The following is a 21,575-nucleotide window of genomic DNA, read 5'->3' as shown; positions in this document are numbered from 1 at the left end:
AGACCACAGGATGAACGAGAGTGCTTTAATGAATAAAAAAAAAAAACGAAAACCTCCCCTCCCATCAGGCGTAGTAGTTGAGGTTGGCCTTTTTCTTGGCCTGCACTTCCATGATAGCGTCCATGTAGTCCTCGTGCGTCACTTTCTCGCCTCCGCGCCTCAGCGCAATCATGCCGGCTTCAACGCAGACCGCCTTGCACTGCGCGCCGTTGAAATCGTCCGTGCAACGGGCCAGCTCTTCAAAGTTGACGTCCTTGTCGTAGTTCATCTTGCGCGAGTGGATCTGCATGATGCGGGCCCGGGCCTCTTCGTTGGGGTGCGGGAACTCAATCTTCCTGTCCAGCCGCCCCGACCTGAGAAGCGCGGGGTCGAGGATGTCGACTCTGTTGGTGGCGGCAATGACTTTGATGTCGGCGCTTGAGCTGAAGCCGTCGAGCTGGTTGAGCAGTTCCAGCATGGTTCGCTGGACTTCTCGGTCTCCGGCCTTCTCCGAGTCGAAACGCTTGGTTCCGATGGCGTCCAGTTCGTCGATGAATATAATGGCCGGTGCCTTCTCCTTGGCTAGCGCGAACGCGTCCCTGACCAGCTTGGCTCCGTCGCCAATGAACATCTGAACGAGTTGAGGACCCGCGAGTTTGAGGAAGGTGGACTTGGTCTGCGCGGCGCAGGCTCGGGCCATAAGGGTCTTTCCCGTGCCCGGAGGTCCGTAGAGTAGCACTCCCTTCGGAGGACTGATGCCGAGGTTCACAAACTTCTCCTTGTGTGTCATGGGGAGCACGACGGCCTCGACCAGCTCTTGAATCTGCTTGTCGAGACCTCCGATGTCGCTGTACTGCTCCGTGGGCCGCTCGTCCACCTCCATGGCCTTGACACGCGAGTCATATTCCTGCGGCAGAGTCTCGAGAATGAGGTACGAGTCCTTGTTGACACCGACCAGGTCGCCTGGGCGCAGTTTCTCGGCGTCCACGAGACCGATGACTGGCAAAAAGTAGGTCTGGCGCGTCGATGTTTTGATGACGGCGCACTTGCCCTTACGCAGCGAGTCAAGGTCCACGTTGGCGCCGTCCTCTTCGCCAAGCTCCTGCGGGTCAACGTCGAGCAGTTCGATGACGTTCGACACCAGATACGGCAGCGTCTTGTTGACTTTGATCTTCTCGTTGTTCTCCTTGATCTTCTCCTTCTGGGCCTGCAGTTCGTGCGAGATGCGCATCACCTCGCTCTTCATGATCTTTATCTCGTTGTCGAGAAGCCTCGTGCGGCTGATGATCTCCTCCTGCGACATCCGCAGCACTTCTTCGCCCAAAGAATCGTCATCTTGCCACAGAGACTTGTCATCGAGCGACGGAGGGGCAGCCATTTTCTCGCCGGCAACACAAAAATTTCACGATTCACACTGATGTTGATGGCAACGTGTGCTCCGATTTACGACATCATCGAGTGTCAGTTGAGTATCCACAATGTTATTGACATAAATAAAAAAGATGTTATTTCAGAGTTAAAAAAAGTATTTTATAGCAACAGGGATGACATATACTTAGTCAGTGAAGATTAAAAACAAACTGTTCCTGGTCTTCGGGTAAATGGTTTCAGTTTCGGTTTCTGCAGCGGCTTACATGTGATTTCATGTTAATACGTAGTTTGAGGACATTAATTAGTCAGCATGATAACTTTGCTTCTTACTTTTTGTTTATAGAGTCCCAGTCCTCGATGCCCGGACATACAGGCCGTTGCAACGCTAAACACACACCATAATGCTTCTCTCGGTTAAACCGCTCGCTTATTCACGCCGGAATTTGACGCAGATATGGCATACGACGGTCTTGTTTTTTTTTTTTTTTCAATGCCAAGCTTGGTGGTGTACTTTCCTGATTTGATTAGGATTAATTATAAATTGGCGTCGTCTGCAGCATTGGCACCCCCCCCCCCCCTGACAGCAGCTTTCGTATCTTGCGCGTTAAGCGTTGCAACAGTCTAATTTTCCTCTCTCTCTCTCTCTGTGTGTGTGTGTGTGTGTGTGTGTGTGTGTGTGTGTGTGTGTGTGTGTGTGTGTGTGTGTGTGTGTGTGTGTGTGTGTGTGTGTGTGTGTGTGTGTGTGTGTGTGTGTGTGTGTGTGTGTGTGTGTGTGTGTGTGTGTGTGTGTGTGTGTGTGTGTGTGTGTGTGTGTGTGTGTGTGTGTGTGTGTGTGTGTGTGTGTGTGTGTGTGTGTGTGTGTGTGTGTGTGTGTGTGTGTGTGTGTGTGTGTGTGTGTGTGTGTGTGTGTGTGTGTGTGTGTGTGTGTGTGTGTGTGTGTGTGTGTGTGTGTGTGTGTGTGTGTGTGTGTGTGTGTGTGTGTGTGTGTGTGTGTGTGTGTGTGTGTGTGTGTGTGTGTGTGTGTGTGTGTGTGTGTGTGTGTGTGTGTGTGTGTGTGTGTGTGTGTGTGTGTGTGTGTGTGTGTGTGTGTGTGTGTGTGTGTGTGTGTGTGTGTGTGTGTGTGTGTGTGTGTGTGTGTGTGTGTGTGTGTGTGTGTGTGCAGTCTCATGTTTTCTTTCCTTTTTAGTGCGAAAACACTTCTAGCCGCACCCCCCCCGGGTTTCAGCGCTTTATGTCTGTGTATGTGCGTGAGGCCTCTGAGCAGTATAACTCGCTCACTGGGACAGTGGACACCTCAATCGAACTTTGAGGTGTCCGCCACCATTTTTCTTTTTGCAGGTGGACACCACCGCCACTACCTCAAAGTGCGATTGATGACAGTGCTCCCGACCGCGGCGGCTGCGTTTTTATGGAGGAAAAACGCTAAGGCGCCCGTGTGCTGTGCGATGTCAGTGCACGTTAAAGATCCCCAGGTGGTCGAAATTATACCGGAGCCCTCCACTACGGCACCTCTCTCTTCCCTTCTTCTTTCACTCCCTCCTTTACCCTTCCCTTACGGCGCGGTTCAGGTGTCCAACGATATATGAGGCAGATACTGCGCCATTTCCTTTCCGCCTAAAAACCAATTATTATTATTATTATTATTATTATTATTATTATTATTATTATTATTATTATTATTATTATTATTAATATTATTATGTGCTCAGCTGACCCAGGAAAACATTCCTTTCTTCAAAATCAACGGTCTAAACCTTCCGCTAGTTTTGAGGAAAGGAAAGGCGCATATATACTACCTCAAATTTATAGCTGGACATCACGCCTACTCACAGAGCGATTAAGTGGACACCTCTGGGGTCAGTGGACACTGGGTCGACGGCCTCTGAGCAGCAAGTGTGTATACACTTGTTGCTCAGAGGCTTTCGCTCGCTTACACAGACACAACTGAAACCCGGGGAATGCGAGAAGGGCTTTCGCACTGAAAATGGCTGGCGGTGTACATTGCTATGCACTAAATATGTTGTGCGAAAGCACGTTTTTTTTTTCGGAAGTCGGACACCACCACGCGCAATGTGAAACATTAAAATGAAAATTGGTTTTTGATAAAAGAAAATGGCGCAGTCCAGCGTATTCAGCATATTGTACTGACATCGGCCATACCATGCTGAATACGCCGAACTGCATGGTATTGCAATCGGCCATACCCACCGCGGTGGCTCAGTGGTTGGGGCGCTCGCCTTCCGGAGTACCCGGGTTCGAAACCCACAAAAAAAAATTTCCATCCGCCATACCATGATGAATACTAATAATAATAATTGTTTTCTTGTGGAAAGGAAATGGCGCAATGTCTGTCTCATATATCGGCGGACACATGAACCGCGCCGTAAGGGAAGGGATAAAAGAGGGAGTGAAAGAAGAAAGGATAGAAAAAGGTGCCGTAGTGGAGGGCTCCGGAATAACTTCGACCACCTGGGGATCTTAACGTGCTTTGACATCGTACAGCACACGGGCGCCTTAGCGTTTTGCCTCCATAAAAACGCAGCCGCCGCGGTCGGGTTTGAACCCGGGAACTCCGGACCAGTAGCCGAACGTCCTAACCACTGAGCCACCGCGATGGGTTGCTGAATACGCCGGTTCTCGCCACGTGCATCAAAGCGCAATTGAGGTGTCCACTGACCCAGGGAGCCAGTTATGTGCCTTGCTTTTCTCAAAATCAACGGTCAAAACCTTCTTTGTGGTTTTCAGAATTAAAAGGAGAGGAGCATAACTTGAGGCCTGGACGCACTGTATATAATCTCCCAGCGCGACTAGGCGTCCACTGGTCCAGTGAGTCAGTTAACAGTTGATACTGAGGCTTCACACGCAGATTTACACCGCTAAAACCCGGGGAGTGCAGCTAGAAGTGCCTTCGCACTAAAAGCCATTATTTCGTACAATATTTCGGGCTTAGCAATGCTAAAACCGCCGGCCACTTTTTTCGCGTTTCATCCCGAATTCCAGGCTTCACTGCGTGGTTATTCGTCATGCCGCCTTTTGAGCCATTTTGACGGGCAATGCGCGTCTCCCCATCGGATATGTATTATTTTTCGCAGCCTATATATGCAGCTGAATACGCGAATGAAAATTCGTATAACATTTAGAGTAGCAAATATGCAAATATATGTGGATATATGATGTTTCGGTCGATGCTTTAGATTCTAGTCGCTCAAGGCAAATTACATTCATACATATCAATTTCTGGAAAATGACAGGTTGGCGAAGGCATGGTAAACAAGCATCGCACACACGCTTCTACTGTAAATGTATCAGCTTGCTCAGTTCACGTGTTTGTCCTTAATCCGGTAAGCGCACTACACTTGCATGGGTTACAGTTCTTTCATATAGCCATTTTTCATTTATCCAATATCATATTCGTTTGACAGTACTACATAACTTGCTTTTCAAGTTACGCCTGCAAAGTTGTAAAGTGCGTAACGGTGTGGCAAAGGCTCAACTCCGTGTTTGGTTTCTCAGAAAGCGTCGGCGACGTCGGTTTAGCGGCGCCCGCTCATTTCCCGTTTCCGCGTAGTGCGCGCGTCATCCGCGTAGACGGCGCCCGTGGCTCAATCCGAACGTAACAACATGGCTGCCGTGTGGCTTAGGGACGAATTCCGGGAGCCCCGTGTAGCGTTGAACAAGCGACAAAATGGGCCGTGCGGGTGCGCCGAGCATCGATGAAGATCGCCGTAGTCCGTCGTCGCTGAGTGCCACGATGCTGGGCGAACGGTGCGGATAGGAAGCTGACCGCCGAAGTGCGCTTCCTAGGTCGGCTCTGTCCGCGCGTTCCTGTGTATGTGCGTGCGTGTGTTTGTGTGTGTGGATCGGTGACATTTTGGAAAACACTGGCTCCCGAAACCCGAAAAAAGATACGCAGTAAGAAAAAAGGAAGCAGCGAGTTTCACGAAGAGATGCCGCGCGGCAAAGCTGGCCCGTGGAACGTAAGCCTAACGTGGTAAGTAGCCCCGTTTTTATTTTTTTTTACTCGCAAAATTCGCGTATCCCCCCCCCCCCCCCCCCCATCGCCCCCCGCGCCTCCTCGGCTAATCGTCGACAGTCTGCGGTAAAACGGGCTTGCTCGTTCCACGGTGCGATCTGTTTAGAGGCGTGGCTGATCGCGGGTGAAGCAGTCGCGCCAGGGGCCGATAGGCGCATGTTGATTATGTATTCCGCTCTGTAACGCTTGCTTTTTCGCCCGTGTTTTTGCCTCGGTACTTTCTTGCCCCCTTTTTTTTTCTTTCGAGCGTGCGGATTCCCTGTCGCTTTGCGGAGGGGCTTCCAAGAACGCGTCTAGCTTGCGATCTTGGTATATTTGCGCGTCTAGAAGACGCGGTAGATGCGATTTGCTTCTTCTGAGTACCAAAAAAAAAAAAAAGACATCGGGCTGCGATCGCCTTCGAAGCGTTTGTGCGCGGAAACACCTGACGCTTTCTGGTCGAGGGAGGCATGCATTTTATTTGTGCGTGACCTCCGGCCGTTCGGCTCTCTCTGCATTTGATTTGAGCGTGAATGGTTTTCGGCGCGTATTATTGACCTTTGCATAGCGAAACCATTGCAGAAACCATTTGTAATTCTCTGACGAAACGGCAGTATCGACGCTGCGGCACATTGTGATCCTCTCCTGTAGTGCTTGCTCGCCTGCCGCTCGACGCCTAAGCGGCATCCTCGGTTTAATCCGTAAAGGTGCGAGCAAGGTGCGCTTAGGAGAGCCGGACTATCCTTTAGGCCTAGGTGATTCTTCGCGCTTGTTTTGGAGAGGTTTGCTTTTCGGAACAGCGGTGATCCTTGGCGCGCGCAGAAAACAAAACCGAGCTCAGTGTTTATTTTAGATCTGCCGGTGGGTGTTTGCATAAACCTTGCTGTGAAGGAGGCGCTTGCGGTTCGTCAAAGTTGTGTTGTTTGTGGCGAAGGTGGCGGTGGTTAAATATAGGAGCAACCCCCACGAGCGGTGCTAAGCTTCGCCTGCTTGGCTCTGCGTTTCCGGTTTCTAGCGAGTTTAGAACGTTGCGTGGTGTTTGTATGGCCGACCGTTGGCGCTGATTCGATCAGTCACTGGACCGAGCGGCGCAATGAATCTAGGTCAGGTGTGGCAGGCTTGTGCGAGTGGAATCTGGAGGGTGTCGGCGGTTTATCTTGGAGGATATTGCCGAAAGGGCTCGATAACGTTTCTGCCGCGGCGCTTGATAACCGGGGGCCTTGCACCTTTCGATTGCTCCTTGACAGTGTAACGGCGTAGTGTAGCGTAGGCGGAGATATGGCTTCGCATGAAGACCGTGAGGATATCCATCGCCGCTAAAGTACCTGTTGGGTGACCTAGCCGCGGATTTCCTTTTATTTTATCTTGTTTCTTTTTCGGAGAATCCTCCGAAAGAGGAACTTTTTCACTCTCGCGGTGTAATCGTGTAAGGGCTCGAGCCAAATTCGAGGGCAGTGCCATTGGAAGTGCGCGTCAAAAATAGTATTTTTAGCTCGCCGCAGATTTGCAGAGGACATTTGTCGTGTGCGGAGCTGGTAAATAATATGTTTCATATTTTTCTCTTTTTTGTTTTGCTTGGACTAAGAAAGATTTTTTTTTTTGTCTAGTTAGCGGTCTTTCGCTCGTTAAGAGCAGCTTCGTCTCAATACAGACGTGCTTAGCAGCGAAGACAGCTTGCGGTTTGATTTTGATTTTTTTTTTGTAAGGATCAGTTATAATTACAATATTGCGCACAATTTCTTTTGCGTAAAAGACGTAATAATAAATGGCAGTGCTTAACGTGTGCGCTAATTGGCTGTCGTTTCGTGCTGACCTAGTGTTTTCGAGAGTAATGTTTCACTTACAAATCGATGTGCCTTCCCGGCAAAATGCAAATGGCAGAAGCGGCGCCTGCGTGCATTTTGTGCTTTTCAGGGAATCAATTATTGACGCGTAATTTTTTGCTCCCGTGTCGCTTTTAGCGCTCGGGGCAGTCGCTTTGGTTTAATGCGCCTCGGCATCACACCGTCCTGCCTCGGCGTGCCGTTGTGTTGATTGATTTTGGAAGTACGGCACCGTCGTGCGATTTCGCCGCAGTTGCGGTTGCTGCCGGCGTTGCGATTGCTGCTTTTAGTTAAATTTTTTCTTTGCTCGATAATGTTCTCTTAACCGCGCATTAATTTGAGCTTATCGTTCTGCTGTTCCTGACGTGCAGTGCAGTTCATCCCCCGATTTTCCTTGGTAGGAGTGTGTCATTACCAAATTGGAGATTGCTGAGGTGTTCTCGTTCTCTGTTCTCTGTTAACCTTTATGTCTTCGCCGCTTAGAAACACCGCTTAGAAGAAATTAATATGAGGAAAATGTACGAGAAATGGTTGACAATATGTAGCGAGGTCCTACCAGTTGTAAGAGAATAAATCTGCCCACAGAAGAATTTCCGCCATCTGCCTTGGCCAGGCAGGGACCACAGACCCTCACCATGGGAAAGAAACTATCGGGAGAATAAGGATGGGTTCGAGCACATTTTTTAGGCACTCTAAGTTCATTAAAAGCAGCCTACTTATATCCCTCAGAAGGAGAACATTTGGAACTGTTGTATCCTGCAAAAACTTTGAGGCTGATGGGAAAGCTTGATGTTAGATTGTAATGGCAGCACAGTGAACTATGATAGTTAAAATAGTAGAGCTAACATTAGAGAACACAATGGGATCTGCATGGATTACGAAACAAAGCTTCAGTCAGTATCCATCCTAATATAAATAAAGAGGAGAAAATGGATTATTGATGTTGTTATGCGTGGATTATGAAAATTATGGATTGGGGAGATGTATGTAAAACCAGTTGTCTGTTGGGGTTACAGACAGATGCCAAGGGAAAGGAACTACAGGTGTAAGTCAGAAATTCGGGTAGGTTGATGGGATTGGGAAATTAGCTAGAATAGGGTGACTGCATCTGGTCCAGGACAGCTGATTGGAGGTCGGTGGGTGAGGTCGTTGACCTGTAGTGTTACTTACCTGGGCTGATGGTGATGAGAATGAACTGCACCTTCTGCATGGTGCCACTCACACTGCTGGCAAGTTATTTTGCATGTAGTTTAGCTCAGTTCCTTTTTTCTAATATATCCGCAAACCAAAGGGAAGCTGAGAACAGAAAGCTAGTGATGTCGTTACTTCTAATTTTGTTACCGTTTTTTGCATTGTTTTATAAAAGAAAATCTTGGTATTGTACTCTTTAATCATGAAATTTATTGCACGTATCAAAATCTGTGGCATGTATTAAGTGATTTGGGAGATGGGTGGAATTTTAACTGCTGTACGCCTTACATGGTTCAATTTGGTAAATTTCATGGAGGCCATGAAAAAGAGCAGGCACCTCAACAGAACATTGGTTGTGCCGTCAGCTGTGGTGACATTTAACATGTAGTATGAGAGCAAGCTACTGGTTTGGCTGTATGGAAATGTGGGCACTCTTGATGCATAGTGCAACATGATTAAGAGTCCAATGGCACATCACACCTGAAGAGACTGTATAAGTAAATATATCTGTTGTGGGGCAAAATATTGCTGGACAGGCTTTTGGAAAACATGTGGAATGCTGCCCTTCATAATAACATATCCATTGAACAGCAGTGTAGGTGCAGGGTTCGTCAAAGAGCCGCCACGGTGGCTGAGTCGTTATGGCGCTCGGCTGCTGGCCCGAAACACGCGGGTTCGATCCCGGCCGTGGCGGTCGAATTTCGATGGAGGCGAAATTCTAGAGGCCCGTGTACTATGCGATGTCAGTGCACGTTAAAGATCCCCAGGTGGTCGAATTTTTTTGCTCAGTAACCTGACTTGTTCCCGAATTTGTGCCAAAAAAGAATCGCGTGATTTTTACCTTCAGAATTCCAGAAGACATAAAACCAAAAAACGAAGGGTCCTAATTAAATACCCTCTCAGGTGCTAGTGATTATCTAATGGGGAGAAAATGTTAGTTTTTTTTTTAATTTTTGAACACGCATACCCAGATGGCACACAGAAAATTTTAATTTTCCCAGGCGCCTAGTTATAACATTTCTTCTGTCCAGCCCTCATATCTCCACAGCATGGCTCGGCTCCAGTTTCAAGGTTTCAGTTACTCTGAGTGTATTGATGCCTGTTATAAGAAGTTGAGATGTAAGCAAATCGGCACATTTTAGACATTTTAAAGTGCATAAGTTTGCTGAGCAAGCAAAATAAAATATATATGCAGTGGTTCCTTATGAGAGCTGTTGTAAAATGCAGAGGCACCCATCTTAAAATGATTTTTTTTTTTCATTAATATTACATGCCTGGCTTAAAATGGCTGTAAAGAAAATTTCACGCACTTTGGCACCTTGTAGTCTTCACATTAATGGACATTTCCCCTTGTATACAAGCATTTAACTGTGTTCAGATTGTGTGTACAAATGTAGACACAGCACTTGAAAGGGATAACGCACATCTGCCTTTCACAACATTTTTATAAAACTAAACCATCACTTCAGCAGCCCAAGTGACATGGGCAGTAGTAGAGGATACTTTGTTTGCTTTCGCATTGCCATCTTGCTGAAATTGTTTAGCAATATGGGAGCTCTCTGAGTAACCTGCAAAGCTGGTAGCTGTGTTTAAATCAGCTTCCTGCACCAAGGAGCAACATATCTGATAAGTTTCTGTCACCTTTTCATGAGATCATTTGTAATTTTGATATAGATATGTGTTCTGTCATCTACATATCCAACTATAAAAGTGTAATAGGATCTTTTCCCATGCTTCTGAATATACAGAGACTCAAAGTACAGAGAAAGGTCATAAACAGAAAAAGCCGCTGGACCTATTCCTGCAAAATATTTTGTCTCCGTTCATGGGAGCACTCAGATGTAAGAAATTTGTTTTAATTAATACCATAAACTAAGCTTTTGCTTTGCTTGGAAGAGGATATAAGGATGCATAGAATGGAGAGTTGAGAAATAATGAATTTTTTATTTTTTTTCAAGAACTGTAATAATAATAAATTTATAAAGAAATTTTCAAGAACTGTAATGAGAAATTTTAGTTATCATCAAAAGCAAACATGAAGGAAAAATAAAAAAGTTTAGTAATGGCACAGTAAATGTGAGAAGTCTGCTGACACCATAGTTTGTCCAAGCCCCGTTGACAACAACTTGTCTCCATCGTTTCATTTTCAGGCGAGCAACAAAATGTCTGTCGAGCCGGCTTTGTGCGAAAAGGAAGCAACATGCAAAAGTGCGTGATCGAAATAAAAGCAGTAAAGAGGATAGCCAGCCCTGGCTGTTCTGACAGCCCCGACAGAAGAAACGTTTCATTTCTGTCAACAGACTCCGTGTCTGTAACAGATGTGCTAGTGCTAACTGACATAGTAAAGGGACTCGTCAGAGTGAGTGCCGCTGCCAGCCGTGTGACATAGCCGGACGTGACACTTGTCCCAGCTGTCTTTTATTCATTCATTCGTTCATTTATTTTTTGTAACTGCCTATTTGCTCTGGCTCACCTGTTGTGGAGTGGGTGGAGCCGAAAGTGTACTGCTTCTAACCTAGATTAGGCTGGGTTCTTTTATTTGTACAGCTCTTATTTTTTTTTTCGATTCAGTCAGCTTCCGTTGCATTGTGCAGGAATTGGTTCAATACCAGTGACTTTTGAAACTCTGTAAACTTAAGTCCCTAGCGGACTTGTACAAACCAGGCTCGTCATAAACCAACTGTAATTTTTTTCATAATCATCGACAATAACAACAACAAAATACATGTGCTGATGTGGGATGCAAACAAAAAGTCGATAGTGTCTTGGCAAAGGCCAGCAGCTCAATCACGAGACAAAAGCAGTAATGGCTAAAAAAAAATGCTTATGTGCAGACCTTGCAAATAAGAGCGAGAACATAATTATGAAATTGCATTCAGGTAATAGACATCAGTACCTACACAACAACAAGAGCAAATAAGCGAGTTAAACGCCTTGGACCTTAGATTATCTTGAACTAGCATACCTAGATCTGAAAAGCAAAGCCTTGTCTATATTCAGCCCAGCTCACTTTCTGCATTATGATGTGACAAACCTGTTCCACACAGGTAAGAAAAAAAAATGGATACTTGAACTTTTAAGGTTAGTTTGTCGAGTCAGATAGCCTGTTGGGATTGAGGCTACCTAAAATGGATTTCTCTTCTTTGAAAATGCAGCTTGATTCCATGACACAAATGACTTCACATTCTAGCTAGATCTCCTGCAACAGTTGTGGTGTAACTATAATTACTGACACTTAATCAAGGAGTAAAGACCACAATCAGAAGACGTTAGATCCTGCAATGGCTACCTTTTCTTGTACAACCATTCTGTGTTTAATTTAAGACTGTTCTTTCTTTCTGTACATGGTCTTGCTTCTATTCTAACACACCGAGTTGTTTTTAGGATGCAGCTTCTATGTAGCATTGAGTGGTGTGTGTGTTTATGCTCTTGAGCTCATTGCGTGCTGTTTTGACAAGTCATCATGCCTCATGGGCTTTTTTTTTTTTTTCCTGGGTGGTGAATGTATAATCACTTAAGGACAAGCTAGCATTACATGAAATCCAGCAGACACCATCAGCAAGGCAGTGCTGGCTGTACTGGCTGGAAATGTTTGGTGTGTGGCATACTTTCAGTCTGCAAATTTTTGGGTAAATTCTGCGTTTTCGGTTTATTATGTATTTGTGGGTCGTCTTGTCCACACGTGATTTATTTGTCATGGTATTATCTTGTATACATAGAGCTTTGGAGGAAAACGACCTTTATCAGTCATTGCCCCCCAGTCTCGGCTCTTCTATGTCCTCATCTTGAGCAAACACTACAAAACTTGCGACCTTTGTCTGGCTGCATGTATTGTGTGCTTGCTTCTGCGTGAATGGAAAGGGAATGTGGGAATGGAAACTACAGTGTCAGCGATTCTCACTTTTCTCGAGCTCCTATAACATCTGTATGCTTTTCTGTCCTGTACTCATTTCCCTGTGTGTGAACGGCGCGAATCTTCTCGATCCTCGCAGGAGGCCCAGAATCCGGGGTCACCATTGACGGCGCGGCGACTTGTGCGGTCCCCTTGACATGGAGTGCCCCCCGCGGGGCCTCCGGAGGGGCCGTCTCGTTCTAGGGGGCCGACCGCCGACGCTAGACCTCATCGAGAACCCGTTATTCGAGGGCGCTCAGCTGCCTCCCGTGCCCGCACCGCGAACCCTCCCACCGGTGCGGTCGCAACAGAGGCAGCCGCTGCAGCAGACACAAAAGCCACAGCAGCAGCACCAGCAGCAGCAGCCAGCAGCCATGCACCACACATACCCACCACCATCTCAGCAGCCGTACGGCTCTCACGTGTCTTCGGCGCACTCATCAGTCTCGTCTGCCTTGGCACCACACGCGGTGGCGGCTACGTCTGCAGCGGACGATGACGACGTTGAAGTCCGAGGGAGACCCAAACTTTCTCGTAGTGAGACCATCAAGAGGCGAGTCAACTTTTCAGGTTTTTTTAGGCAGCCAACAAAGCTCAGACAAGATGTGATTAAGCATCACTTTGAGAAGTTGTAGATTAAGCCGTGTTGTCATGAAACTGGGTAGTAGTGACTCATTAGCACCCGCCTGCGCTCGCCTATATGTCTGGAAAGGAAGGCTACAGAGCTTTCTCAGAGGCTTTGCAGTTTAACAACAATTCATTCTGGTCCGAGCGTAGAACCTGGGACCACCACCAGTCCGCGGTAGTCGCTCCACCAACTAAGCTAACAGGACAGCCAGTAGATAGTAGGACCAGTTCAGTTGAACCCTCGAATCAGGACAAATTTTTTCTCACCTGTGAAGCTTCTGAGAAAGCAGTATAGTTTTCCTTTGTAGCCGTACGGCTGCACTCAGGCAAACGGTAGCGAGTAATTATGCCCTCATTACAAATCTAGTCCACCACGAAGGTTTTCCTTAAACACATTGAACCGCCATGAAACTGATGCCTTTAAAATAATGCTTCCTTCTGATAGTGGTTGAAGGCTTGAATAAGCTACTATGCCTGCCCTGTGGCATATCATGTAGTCACTGTCCCAATTTAGGCACATAAAAAGTCATCAATTTATTTTTGCATTCAAGCTGCATGTAAAGGGACTGAAAAAGCATGTGAAAGTGGTGGACAATTAAGAGTAACATACTTTCTCAAGGTCTTCTGTTCACATTGAACAAAAGACGTAATTTAGGCAACTATGCCTGACAGTTGAAACAGTGCAGTCAAAAGTACGCGGTGTACCCTCATAGCTTTCAGGAAGTCAGACAAAGATAGGCAGATATCACTAGTTTCTTTTGAAGGCTATGGTTAGCAGTGACATACCTCCTGATTGTACTTTATTTTTATTCCTTTTTTTTCTGTTTTGAATTTGTTTGTGGCTGTTAGTGGAAGCAGTTACTATAGGACATCTAGGTGAAATTAATAGCAAAAAAGGTTCTCGTTTGTGACTCTCTTCTGCCGTTTATATATCTCGCAGGTACGTGAGGAAAAGCACGGCTTCGTTCTTTGGCCTTGACGAAGAGTCTGCACCCGAGAGCTGCCAACGATGGACGCTGCGACGCAAACGGCTGCTGAGCAAGCGCTACGGCGAGATCAAGGTGGGAATCAGAGCTTGATGAAGTTTTATAAATTAATAGTTGAGGTTATATCGAATGGTAGCGGACGACTGGAGGCTGTGCAGTCAAAATATTAAATGGGACTTCCTGTGTTTAGTACTTAAGAATAAATAGGAAAAAAAGAATGCAAACAATCAGCAGTTAATGAAGAAGTTATTCTGCAAGCAATTTGTACCACCACAGAAATTAATCGTGGACGTCCAAGAGGCTGCTCAGTGTGGATTAATCGCCAACAAATTCAGAGAGTAAATGTGGAAATGCGTGTTATCTGCCCACTTGTTTTGCCCAGGTTGCAAAATACTGTATCCGCAAGTAATTGCAAAACCTTAGCTTGGAATCCAATAGCCAGGGTCAAAAAGTTGCGTAAAGTTCATTTATTTATCATTTGCTATTAATAATGTTTTAATTAGTTGGTCATTATTGATAATGAATAAAAAATTCGGTATTATTTTCCTTGATATTGAATCATTTATCATTTTATCTTCCTTATTGTGAAGTCAAAGCATAATGCAAGATGTCAGACATTATTATATGTACAGAAACTGGTAATATTGCCTTGTTACATGCACAATTCCAGTGAAGCAGAGCAGAATTAGAAGTGTATAAAGCACAGTGTGTGAACATTTGTACTTATTTAATTGAGGCCATTTTTGTATTTCTACGCTTTTGGCCAATCACCCCATATCGTCAGTAATTAAGCTTGTTAAGTAGATTTCAGCTCTTTAACCACCAAATTAATTCCTGAAAACCGTTTGAAAACCGGCAAGTTTTTTGGCGATTTTTTGTGAATATGGCATTTTTCAGGCCTAAAACATGTGCTAAAAGTTCAAAACATTTCCCATGGACAACTACCGCCCTCCAGTGTTGAAAATTGCAACGAATGCAGCTGCCAACCATAACTCATCTTTGGCAGTGGAAGCAGTGCATCATCAAGCCAGACGATTGTATCTTATCATTGGCAATTAAGCCGCCGCGGTGGCTCGGTGGTTATGGCACTGAGCTGTCGACCGGAAAGACGTGGGTTCGATCCCGGCCGCAGCGGTCAAATTTTGATGGAGGCAAAATTCTAGGGGACCATGTGCTGTGCGATGACAGTGCACATTAAGGAACCCCAAGTGGTCGAACTTTCCGGAGCCCTTCACTACGGCATCCCTCATAGCCTGAGCCTTTTTTTGGTCTTTAGACCCACCTAAACTAAACTAAACTCATCATTGGCAATTTTGGTACAATCTTCCATGACGAGTACTGCTCAGGGTTGGGGGTTAAAGGAGGGTTTTTGCGCAACTGCAGCAGTGTCACTCGCAAAACTATCCCCAGAGAATTCTTAGCGGTGGTGGCTTTCGACTGCATATTGCCTGTATGTTATCTCTATATTATCCATCCACAAATTGTGTGCCGTACTCTGTCAACAGCGGCATATCTCTGCACACTCTCATGGTCTCCTTGCTCTCGTTCAGTCTGAGCGCAAGTTCCAAACAGGAAGTTTTAAGAGAAAAAAAAACCGGCCTGCTCGTATTCCTTTTTGCTTTTTTTCGCTGCCCGTCTGTCATTTATCAAGCAGTTGCACAAAAATATTAACCGCACTGCAGCTAATACCACGTAAACCACATTTCCTTTCTCCCATCTGTGTCATTGGGTGTTTTGTTGGTGCCATCTGTGTACTTCGTTTATTACTGGAGAGCTTCACTATGCAGGTGGCAGCTGTTCAGGATTTTTTTTTTTTTTTTTCTGTAGCACCCTGTGTATGTTGGTCATGTGTTTCCGGGCTATATCTGGAGGGGTGGCAGGCATATTTCATTTTATCTGCCACCTGTGTGGCCGAGTTGTGACACAGAGAGTTGTTGTAGAGATGTTTGTGCTATGAGGAAGTGTGCCTCTTGAAGCGCCTTTTGTCCTGCGTGTGCATTCAGCGTGTGCAGTTTAGGACTGCGGCGAATATGTAACCCATAGTCGGTTTTTACCATTAAGCTGTTCGCTGTGCAAAAGTTAACGTTTTGTGGTCTACATTCTGGGAGTAGTTTCCAAGGTTGCTGTGCTGTCCTGACTCCACACTATCATTTTACGGTCTCCCGACTGTCGCTTATGTTGCAGCACAATTTACAGGGTAAGGAGCCATGTTTAAGGCCTGTGAATTTTTAAAGAAATTGAATTGCTTGTCATGAATGGGGCAGCTGGGACAGCTTTATATCTGTTTGCAGCTGCATGCAGTTGTAACCAGGAAAAGAAAAAAATGGGGTTTGGATTAGGCGTTGAAAAAGGTGCTAAAAATGTGTTGAGGTGGTGTTAGAAAAGGTAAATAAATGTGATTGGTAAGAAAAGATCTGCTTATCAGGCTAGGATGAATGCTGAAGGAACTTATCTAACATTTATTGTCAGGCGAGACCAGCGTCTGCTTGTGTGTTAAATGCAGATCAAGATTGCTTTATGTTCTAGGCTACTGTGTAGAGGCTTGACCAGAATTGCATGACATCATCTGACATCAAATACTGCTACTAACAACAGCCAAGACCTAGCAGTTCAGCGCAAACTTTAAACAAAATGTGCAGCCAGTTTAATCAATGTAGTTATAATCCTGTACTGGTATTTGAACTACATTCTGTTGCTTCCCTATTGGGCGGATTTTTTAAAAATTGGTTCTTGTTGGAATTTACTCAGGATGTGTTTTTTCATGCTGCTACTATTGACTCATGATTTGACTCCCCCATGTTGTATTGTTGGGAAGGGGGAAAAATATTCAGATACTAAGGGGACATGCGAGTGAAAAAAACTGCGGTTTGTTTGGAAAAATCACATTTTTGGTGTTTGGTTGTTTTATTATGTGCAGCAAGCCTTTCACTTTCTTGTCCAATAATACCAGCACCAAATATAGATGCGAAATTACTGAAACCTATGATGTAAACACGCCAAGTGACGGAAAAGCACAATTTAGCTACTTTCACAATGCCAACAAATTTAAATAGCGGCTTATCCCGCCTTTGTGGTGCCGCACACAGGTAAAGGAAGCCTTCCTGATTCAGATGCATTCACTGGCAGTTTCGTAGCTCGAAAACAAAAATTTAATGCATTTATTTTTTATGTCCCTAGAAGGTGCATTGCTACTGTCTCTTTAAATCACTTCGGATATGCAGCCTCAGTGCTTGTACATGACATTATTGCAGTTACTCTCATTGAATCACAGTGAAATTTGAATGGATATGCTTTACTGTATGTAAAATGCAGCTACATTATTTTTTATTGAAATTTATGATGCGAAATGGGAGTAAAATTTGCTGCAGCCATGGTAGTCCTGTCATAAAGAGGCGTTATAGAGAGTATTAATTTTTGAAAAATTCAGAAATTTTATACATTGCAAACTTATTCTCATTGCAGAAAAGGAATCATAGTGAGCAAAATGAGATATTTCTCAGAACTGTCGTGTGTCTATACTGGCAACAAATAAGCGCACGAAAGCGCTCCTATATTTCAAATGCATGGCTTGCAAAAATTGTACCAGGCAAGATAGGCAAAAATTGACAAAAGATTTAACAAAAACTGGTAAAGATCTCTCAACTATGAATTCTTTGTTGTGGAGCATGTCCCCTTAATTTGGACACCCAATACCTCATGTGTGCATTGTCCTTTTAGCATGAAGAACAGGAGCACAGCATAAAAAACTAATAAAAAGATGCCGACTTTTACTCAGCCCCTTTGACCTTCTGCTTGTCTTTTCTTGTTTTGCCAAGAAAACGCATGCACTAACCCGTGCTGCTATGCATGTCAGGCTCTTTTGAGCTTCACATTACCTTTTGTATGCGGGAAACTTCGAGTATACACTATTTATTTATTTATTTATTTATTTATTTATTTATTTATTTATTTATTTATTCAGCTAGATGAAATTAATAATAACTGACTACACCATGAAAGAATCCGATGATGATGGATATTTTTAAAGCGCAAAGGCAGCTTTGGCCAAAGACCTCCATAGCACAACGTAGCTTTAAATGCCAAAGAAAGAATCCGGTATGAGTAACTGCACTGTAGTAGGATTATTAGTCCCAAAAAGACCCACGGAATCCAAGAGCTTCGTGCAGCTCAGTTTAAGGACCTCGGATCTAGAGGATGTAGGATCAGGATTGCTGTCGGTGGAGGCAGAAAGGTGTCTCCAATTGGGCGTCCTCTTTGGTAAAAAGGTGTTAAGGCACAAGTTATTCAGTTCTAATTGTTTGCCAATTTCTGTTTCTTCTTTTCTTAAATCTTTAATCCCATGTTTAATAATTCTGATGGCTACAAAAATGAAATTATGCTCTGGGATCTGTGTGCTGACATATCTTGTTGTCTGGAAACCGCAGGAGCAGTACATGCGGTCCAAGGACTGGCACCTGTCGCACCTGCAGCCGCTGCGTGCGGACGACACCCAAGACGCGGCTGTCAGACGGAGCGCCTCCGCGAGGGAAACAACGGCGGGGCCCTTTCACCGCGACCCGGTCTACAAGATGACTTGGGATGGCCTCACCTTCCTCACAACGGTGAGGACACTCAGTGCTTTTCAAGAAACTGGTTCAGACGCACCTCACGTGTTTTGTGTTTTTGTTCCCACCACACTTTCTAAGCAAGCTCGTTTCGTTACTCTAGGTAGCTCACAAGCCTCCCTTTTTGTAAATTCATATATCACGCAGTGAAAAATCACCGGATGACCCCTCTTGTTGTGAATTGGGTACGGTTGTATTACCCTGGGCTTTGAGGATTAAAATTGGTAAGAAGAAAGCGAAAAGAGAATTACGGAAAAAATTTTGGGGTAAACTAGGTAGCCTACGACTTAGTCAGACGATTCGACGAGAGCCGTCATTGGTTGCAAATGTGACACGGAAGTGGCGGCTGCTTACTGCTAACACTTCCTGCGCTCTCACTACTGTACGACCCGTGAACCTCGTTTGAGTAGGCGAGGGTTGAGATCCGTAATAAAAGCTCATTAGAAGAGGCATGCCAATACCATATTAGGTAAAGTAGAAGGACGCCGTGGGCTAGTGTCTCACAGTAATGGTTAAGACAGAGTGAACCAGGTGCCCTTGCACAAGTTTTGAATGTTTTTTAGTTTCGGAAATGGTAGCCTGCCACCATTCACCAAGTGTGCTCACGGCGCAATGTCTTTTTTTTTAGGAGGTGCGGAAGCGTCTTTCGGGCGGAGCGCAGCTGACAAGGCGCGGTTCTCGGCGCAGCTTCATGCCTTCAATGGAGGACGTCAACATCCCCGAAGCTGTTCCCATGGACGGCAGTCTGTCTCAGGTTTGTCCGTTTTCTCTGTGGGCATGGTGCGTCCTCATGTTGCGAAAAGCCAAGTCATCATAACATTTTGGCATTGATTGAATTTTGGCCACAGTGGCTTAGCGGCTTTGGCATAAGGCTGCTGAGCCTAAGGCTACACTGTCGAGTCCTACCTGTGGAAGCCATATTCTGATTTTCTAGAAAAGCAGCGCTGAACAGACGAGGACAGAGACGAGGCGACAAGGACGGGCGCCTCGTCTCTGTCCTCGTCTGTTCAGCGCTGCTTTTCTAGAAAACTATGTACCAACACGCCCAACTCGCCGCATTAACCATATTCTGATGGAGACAAAATGCCAGATATTCCCACGTGGCATGCAATGCAGATGCACATTAAAGAACCCCAGGTGGTCAAAACTAATCTGGGACCCCCCATCTCACAGTCTCATAGCCAGCATGCAACTTTGAAACATTAAACCTCACATGTCGTACTATTGATTGCATTTTCTTTCGCTGCAGCAGTTGGTGCAGAGTCACTGTTTGCGGATTGCAGCATGAAATCTGCCGGCGTGTGATAACCTAAGAAAAACTTCTTTTTTTATTATTATTTTCTAGATAGTGATGTTGACTCTCTAATGTTTCGAGCCTCCTGCAAATGACATGGTTTTGCAACATATGGCACATTCGTAGACTATTGTCTCACTGTCGCTGTCTAGAGTGGTGATGATTTCGTTTGATGATTTCTTTGACTGGGAAGCCCACTCCTACTCAGTCGCGTTTCACATTGGCAAAGCTGAAGCTTGCGCTGCATTTGTTGTTGGGAGGAAAGCGTGCGTGCACCACGGCTTGGGAGAAATGGTCCCAGTATGCAGAGAGACGACGGCGTGCTCTGTGACCATGTCACAAAGGTGCCACAGGTGCTTTCACCCTTCCAAAAATGCTGCTCTGTCACACTGACTGCCCAACAGTTGCCTGTAAAATTTCAAGGGCTACATATAGAATACTTGCTGATGCCAAGTCTTAGCATCTCCAGAGCTATTGCTTGCATTTACTAATTAACTATGGGGCCATCGTTATTGAAATTGGAGAAAGCTGACAATGTTTAGTACAAACAAATATCCCGCAGATCTAAGCAAGTCCAATTACAGATCATCTCCTCTTACCACCTTGTATATCTTGTATATCTTTTTTTTTGTGTTTTTTAAATTTTCTTTGTGATGCTAAGATGAATAATTTTCACATTTTGTTTCCTTTTCCATATTTTGTTTCTGCAGGAATTTGTAAGAATATTAGCTAATTTCTCCTGAAAATTTCTATCTTATTGCAGTACTTTTTGTAATTGCAATGTTGTATACTGTGTAATAGGGGCTCAAATTTCTTTCAATAGTTATGGCTTTTTTTTTTTTGCCTTTACCTTCTCAATTTTCTGCAAGTTATATTTTATTTCACTCGTATATTGAGCTCCTTTCACGATAACAGGAAACAGGCGTCTGGTCTAATCTCATCATCCCCAACCGCCTTGTTTCTGATGCAGCTACCTCCTCCATTAGACGAGCTGGTAGACGACGTGTTCTTTGACAAGACACCGAGCGCCACGCCATCAGTGTCGGCCGTGGCAGCCGCGCCTGTCTGGCCGGCACCCCGCACACCCATGGAACCTCCGTCGCGCTCGGCTGTCCACCCAATGACGGCAACGGCTGCGTCCCTGTCGGGTCGGCGGAAGGACTCCACCCGGTGGAAGAGGCCGGCCTCAGTCCACGAGGATGTCACGGATGGCCGCCTTTCTGTCGGGATGAACCGCATTGGAGACAAGGTGCGGAACAATTCCTAACGCCTCACCACGGTGATGGTCTGGTGCGTTTCTGAGCGTCCATCTTGTATGGGCTGGGTTCTATCACCAGTGCCATTGGGTATCTGGCAGGTTTTTCGTTTGCTACAGGCTTTCCCCTGGCCTGGTGCTCGGCTCTTGTGGAGCGAAATTCTTGGAGAATGGGTCCTTCGCCCTACTTAGACCAATAGCTCGTTATTCATGGCGTTCTTTGGCCAAGCTTCCTTGCACCATTAAAAGTCATCATCAGTTGCTGATAGCTTCAAAGTATGATGCTGCCTGCAGCTTCTTTCCTTCGCGCAGAGATAAGATTGGCAGAAGACGACGCAGTTACAAGACGTGTTGGTTATCGCTATCTATTTATTTGCAGTACCTCAAAGTCCCCTGTGCAAAGTATTGATGAGTGAAAGGCATTAGGACTGAGTGGTGTATCCTAAAAATGCTACAGTAATTGAATAAAGAGCAACTGAGTAGTGCACGGTTCATGCGGAAAATAATTTTAAAATGGCATAGTGAAAAGTGGCTGAATCAT

At 45.4% G+C, this 21,575-nt stretch overlaps 2 protein-coding genes across 3 annotated transcripts in view; one reads left to right on the top strand and one right to left on the bottom strand.

Annotated features, from left to right (window-relative positions):
- Positions 1-11: 11 nt before the first annotated feature.
- On the bottom strand, positions 12-1,400 carry Rpt5 (26S proteasome regulatory subunit Rpt5). Its single transcript, XM_077634057.1, has one exon. The coding sequence runs from the start codon at positions 1,355-1,357 to the stop codon at positions 65-67; it is 1,293 nt and encodes a 430-aa protein (XP_077490183.1). The 5' UTR covers positions 1,358-1,400; the 3' UTR covers positions 12-64.
- Positions 1,401-4,943: 3,543 nt separating this feature from the next.
- rho-5 (rhomboid-5) overlaps positions 4,944-21,575 on the top strand; it is a 41,574-nt gene continuing 24,942 nt past the window's right edge. Inside the window, exons 1-6 of one of the 2 annotated variants that reach the window (XM_077634056.1) lie at positions 4,944-5,341; positions 12,369-12,821; positions 13,836-13,956; positions 18,306-18,482; positions 19,114-19,239; positions 20,750-21,028. In XM_077634056.1, coding sequence (XP_077490182.1) covers positions 12,427-12,821; positions 13,836-13,956; positions 18,306-18,482; positions 19,114-19,239; positions 20,750-21,028 — 1,098 coding nt within the window. In that variant the 5' untranslated portion in view covers positions 4,944-5,341; positions 12,369-12,426. The remainder of the gene's footprint in view (positions 5,342-12,368; positions 12,822-13,835; positions 13,957-18,305; positions 18,483-19,113; positions 19,240-20,749; positions 21,029-21,575) is intronic. The other variant, XM_077634055.1, reaches the window with a different exon arrangement.

Source organism: Amblyomma americanum, chromosome 8 (genome assembly GCF_052857255.1).
Source record: "Amblyomma americanum isolate KBUSLIRL-KWMA chromosome 8, ASM5285725v1, whole genome shotgun sequence".
In the NCBI taxonomy this organism is placed as follows: domain Eukaryota; kingdom Metazoa; phylum Arthropoda; class Arachnida; order Ixodida; family Ixodidae; genus Amblyomma; species Amblyomma americanum.
The sequence above is the reverse complement of the archived record's forward strand: the minus strand, read 5'-3'. Positions and strand labels throughout refer to the sequence as shown.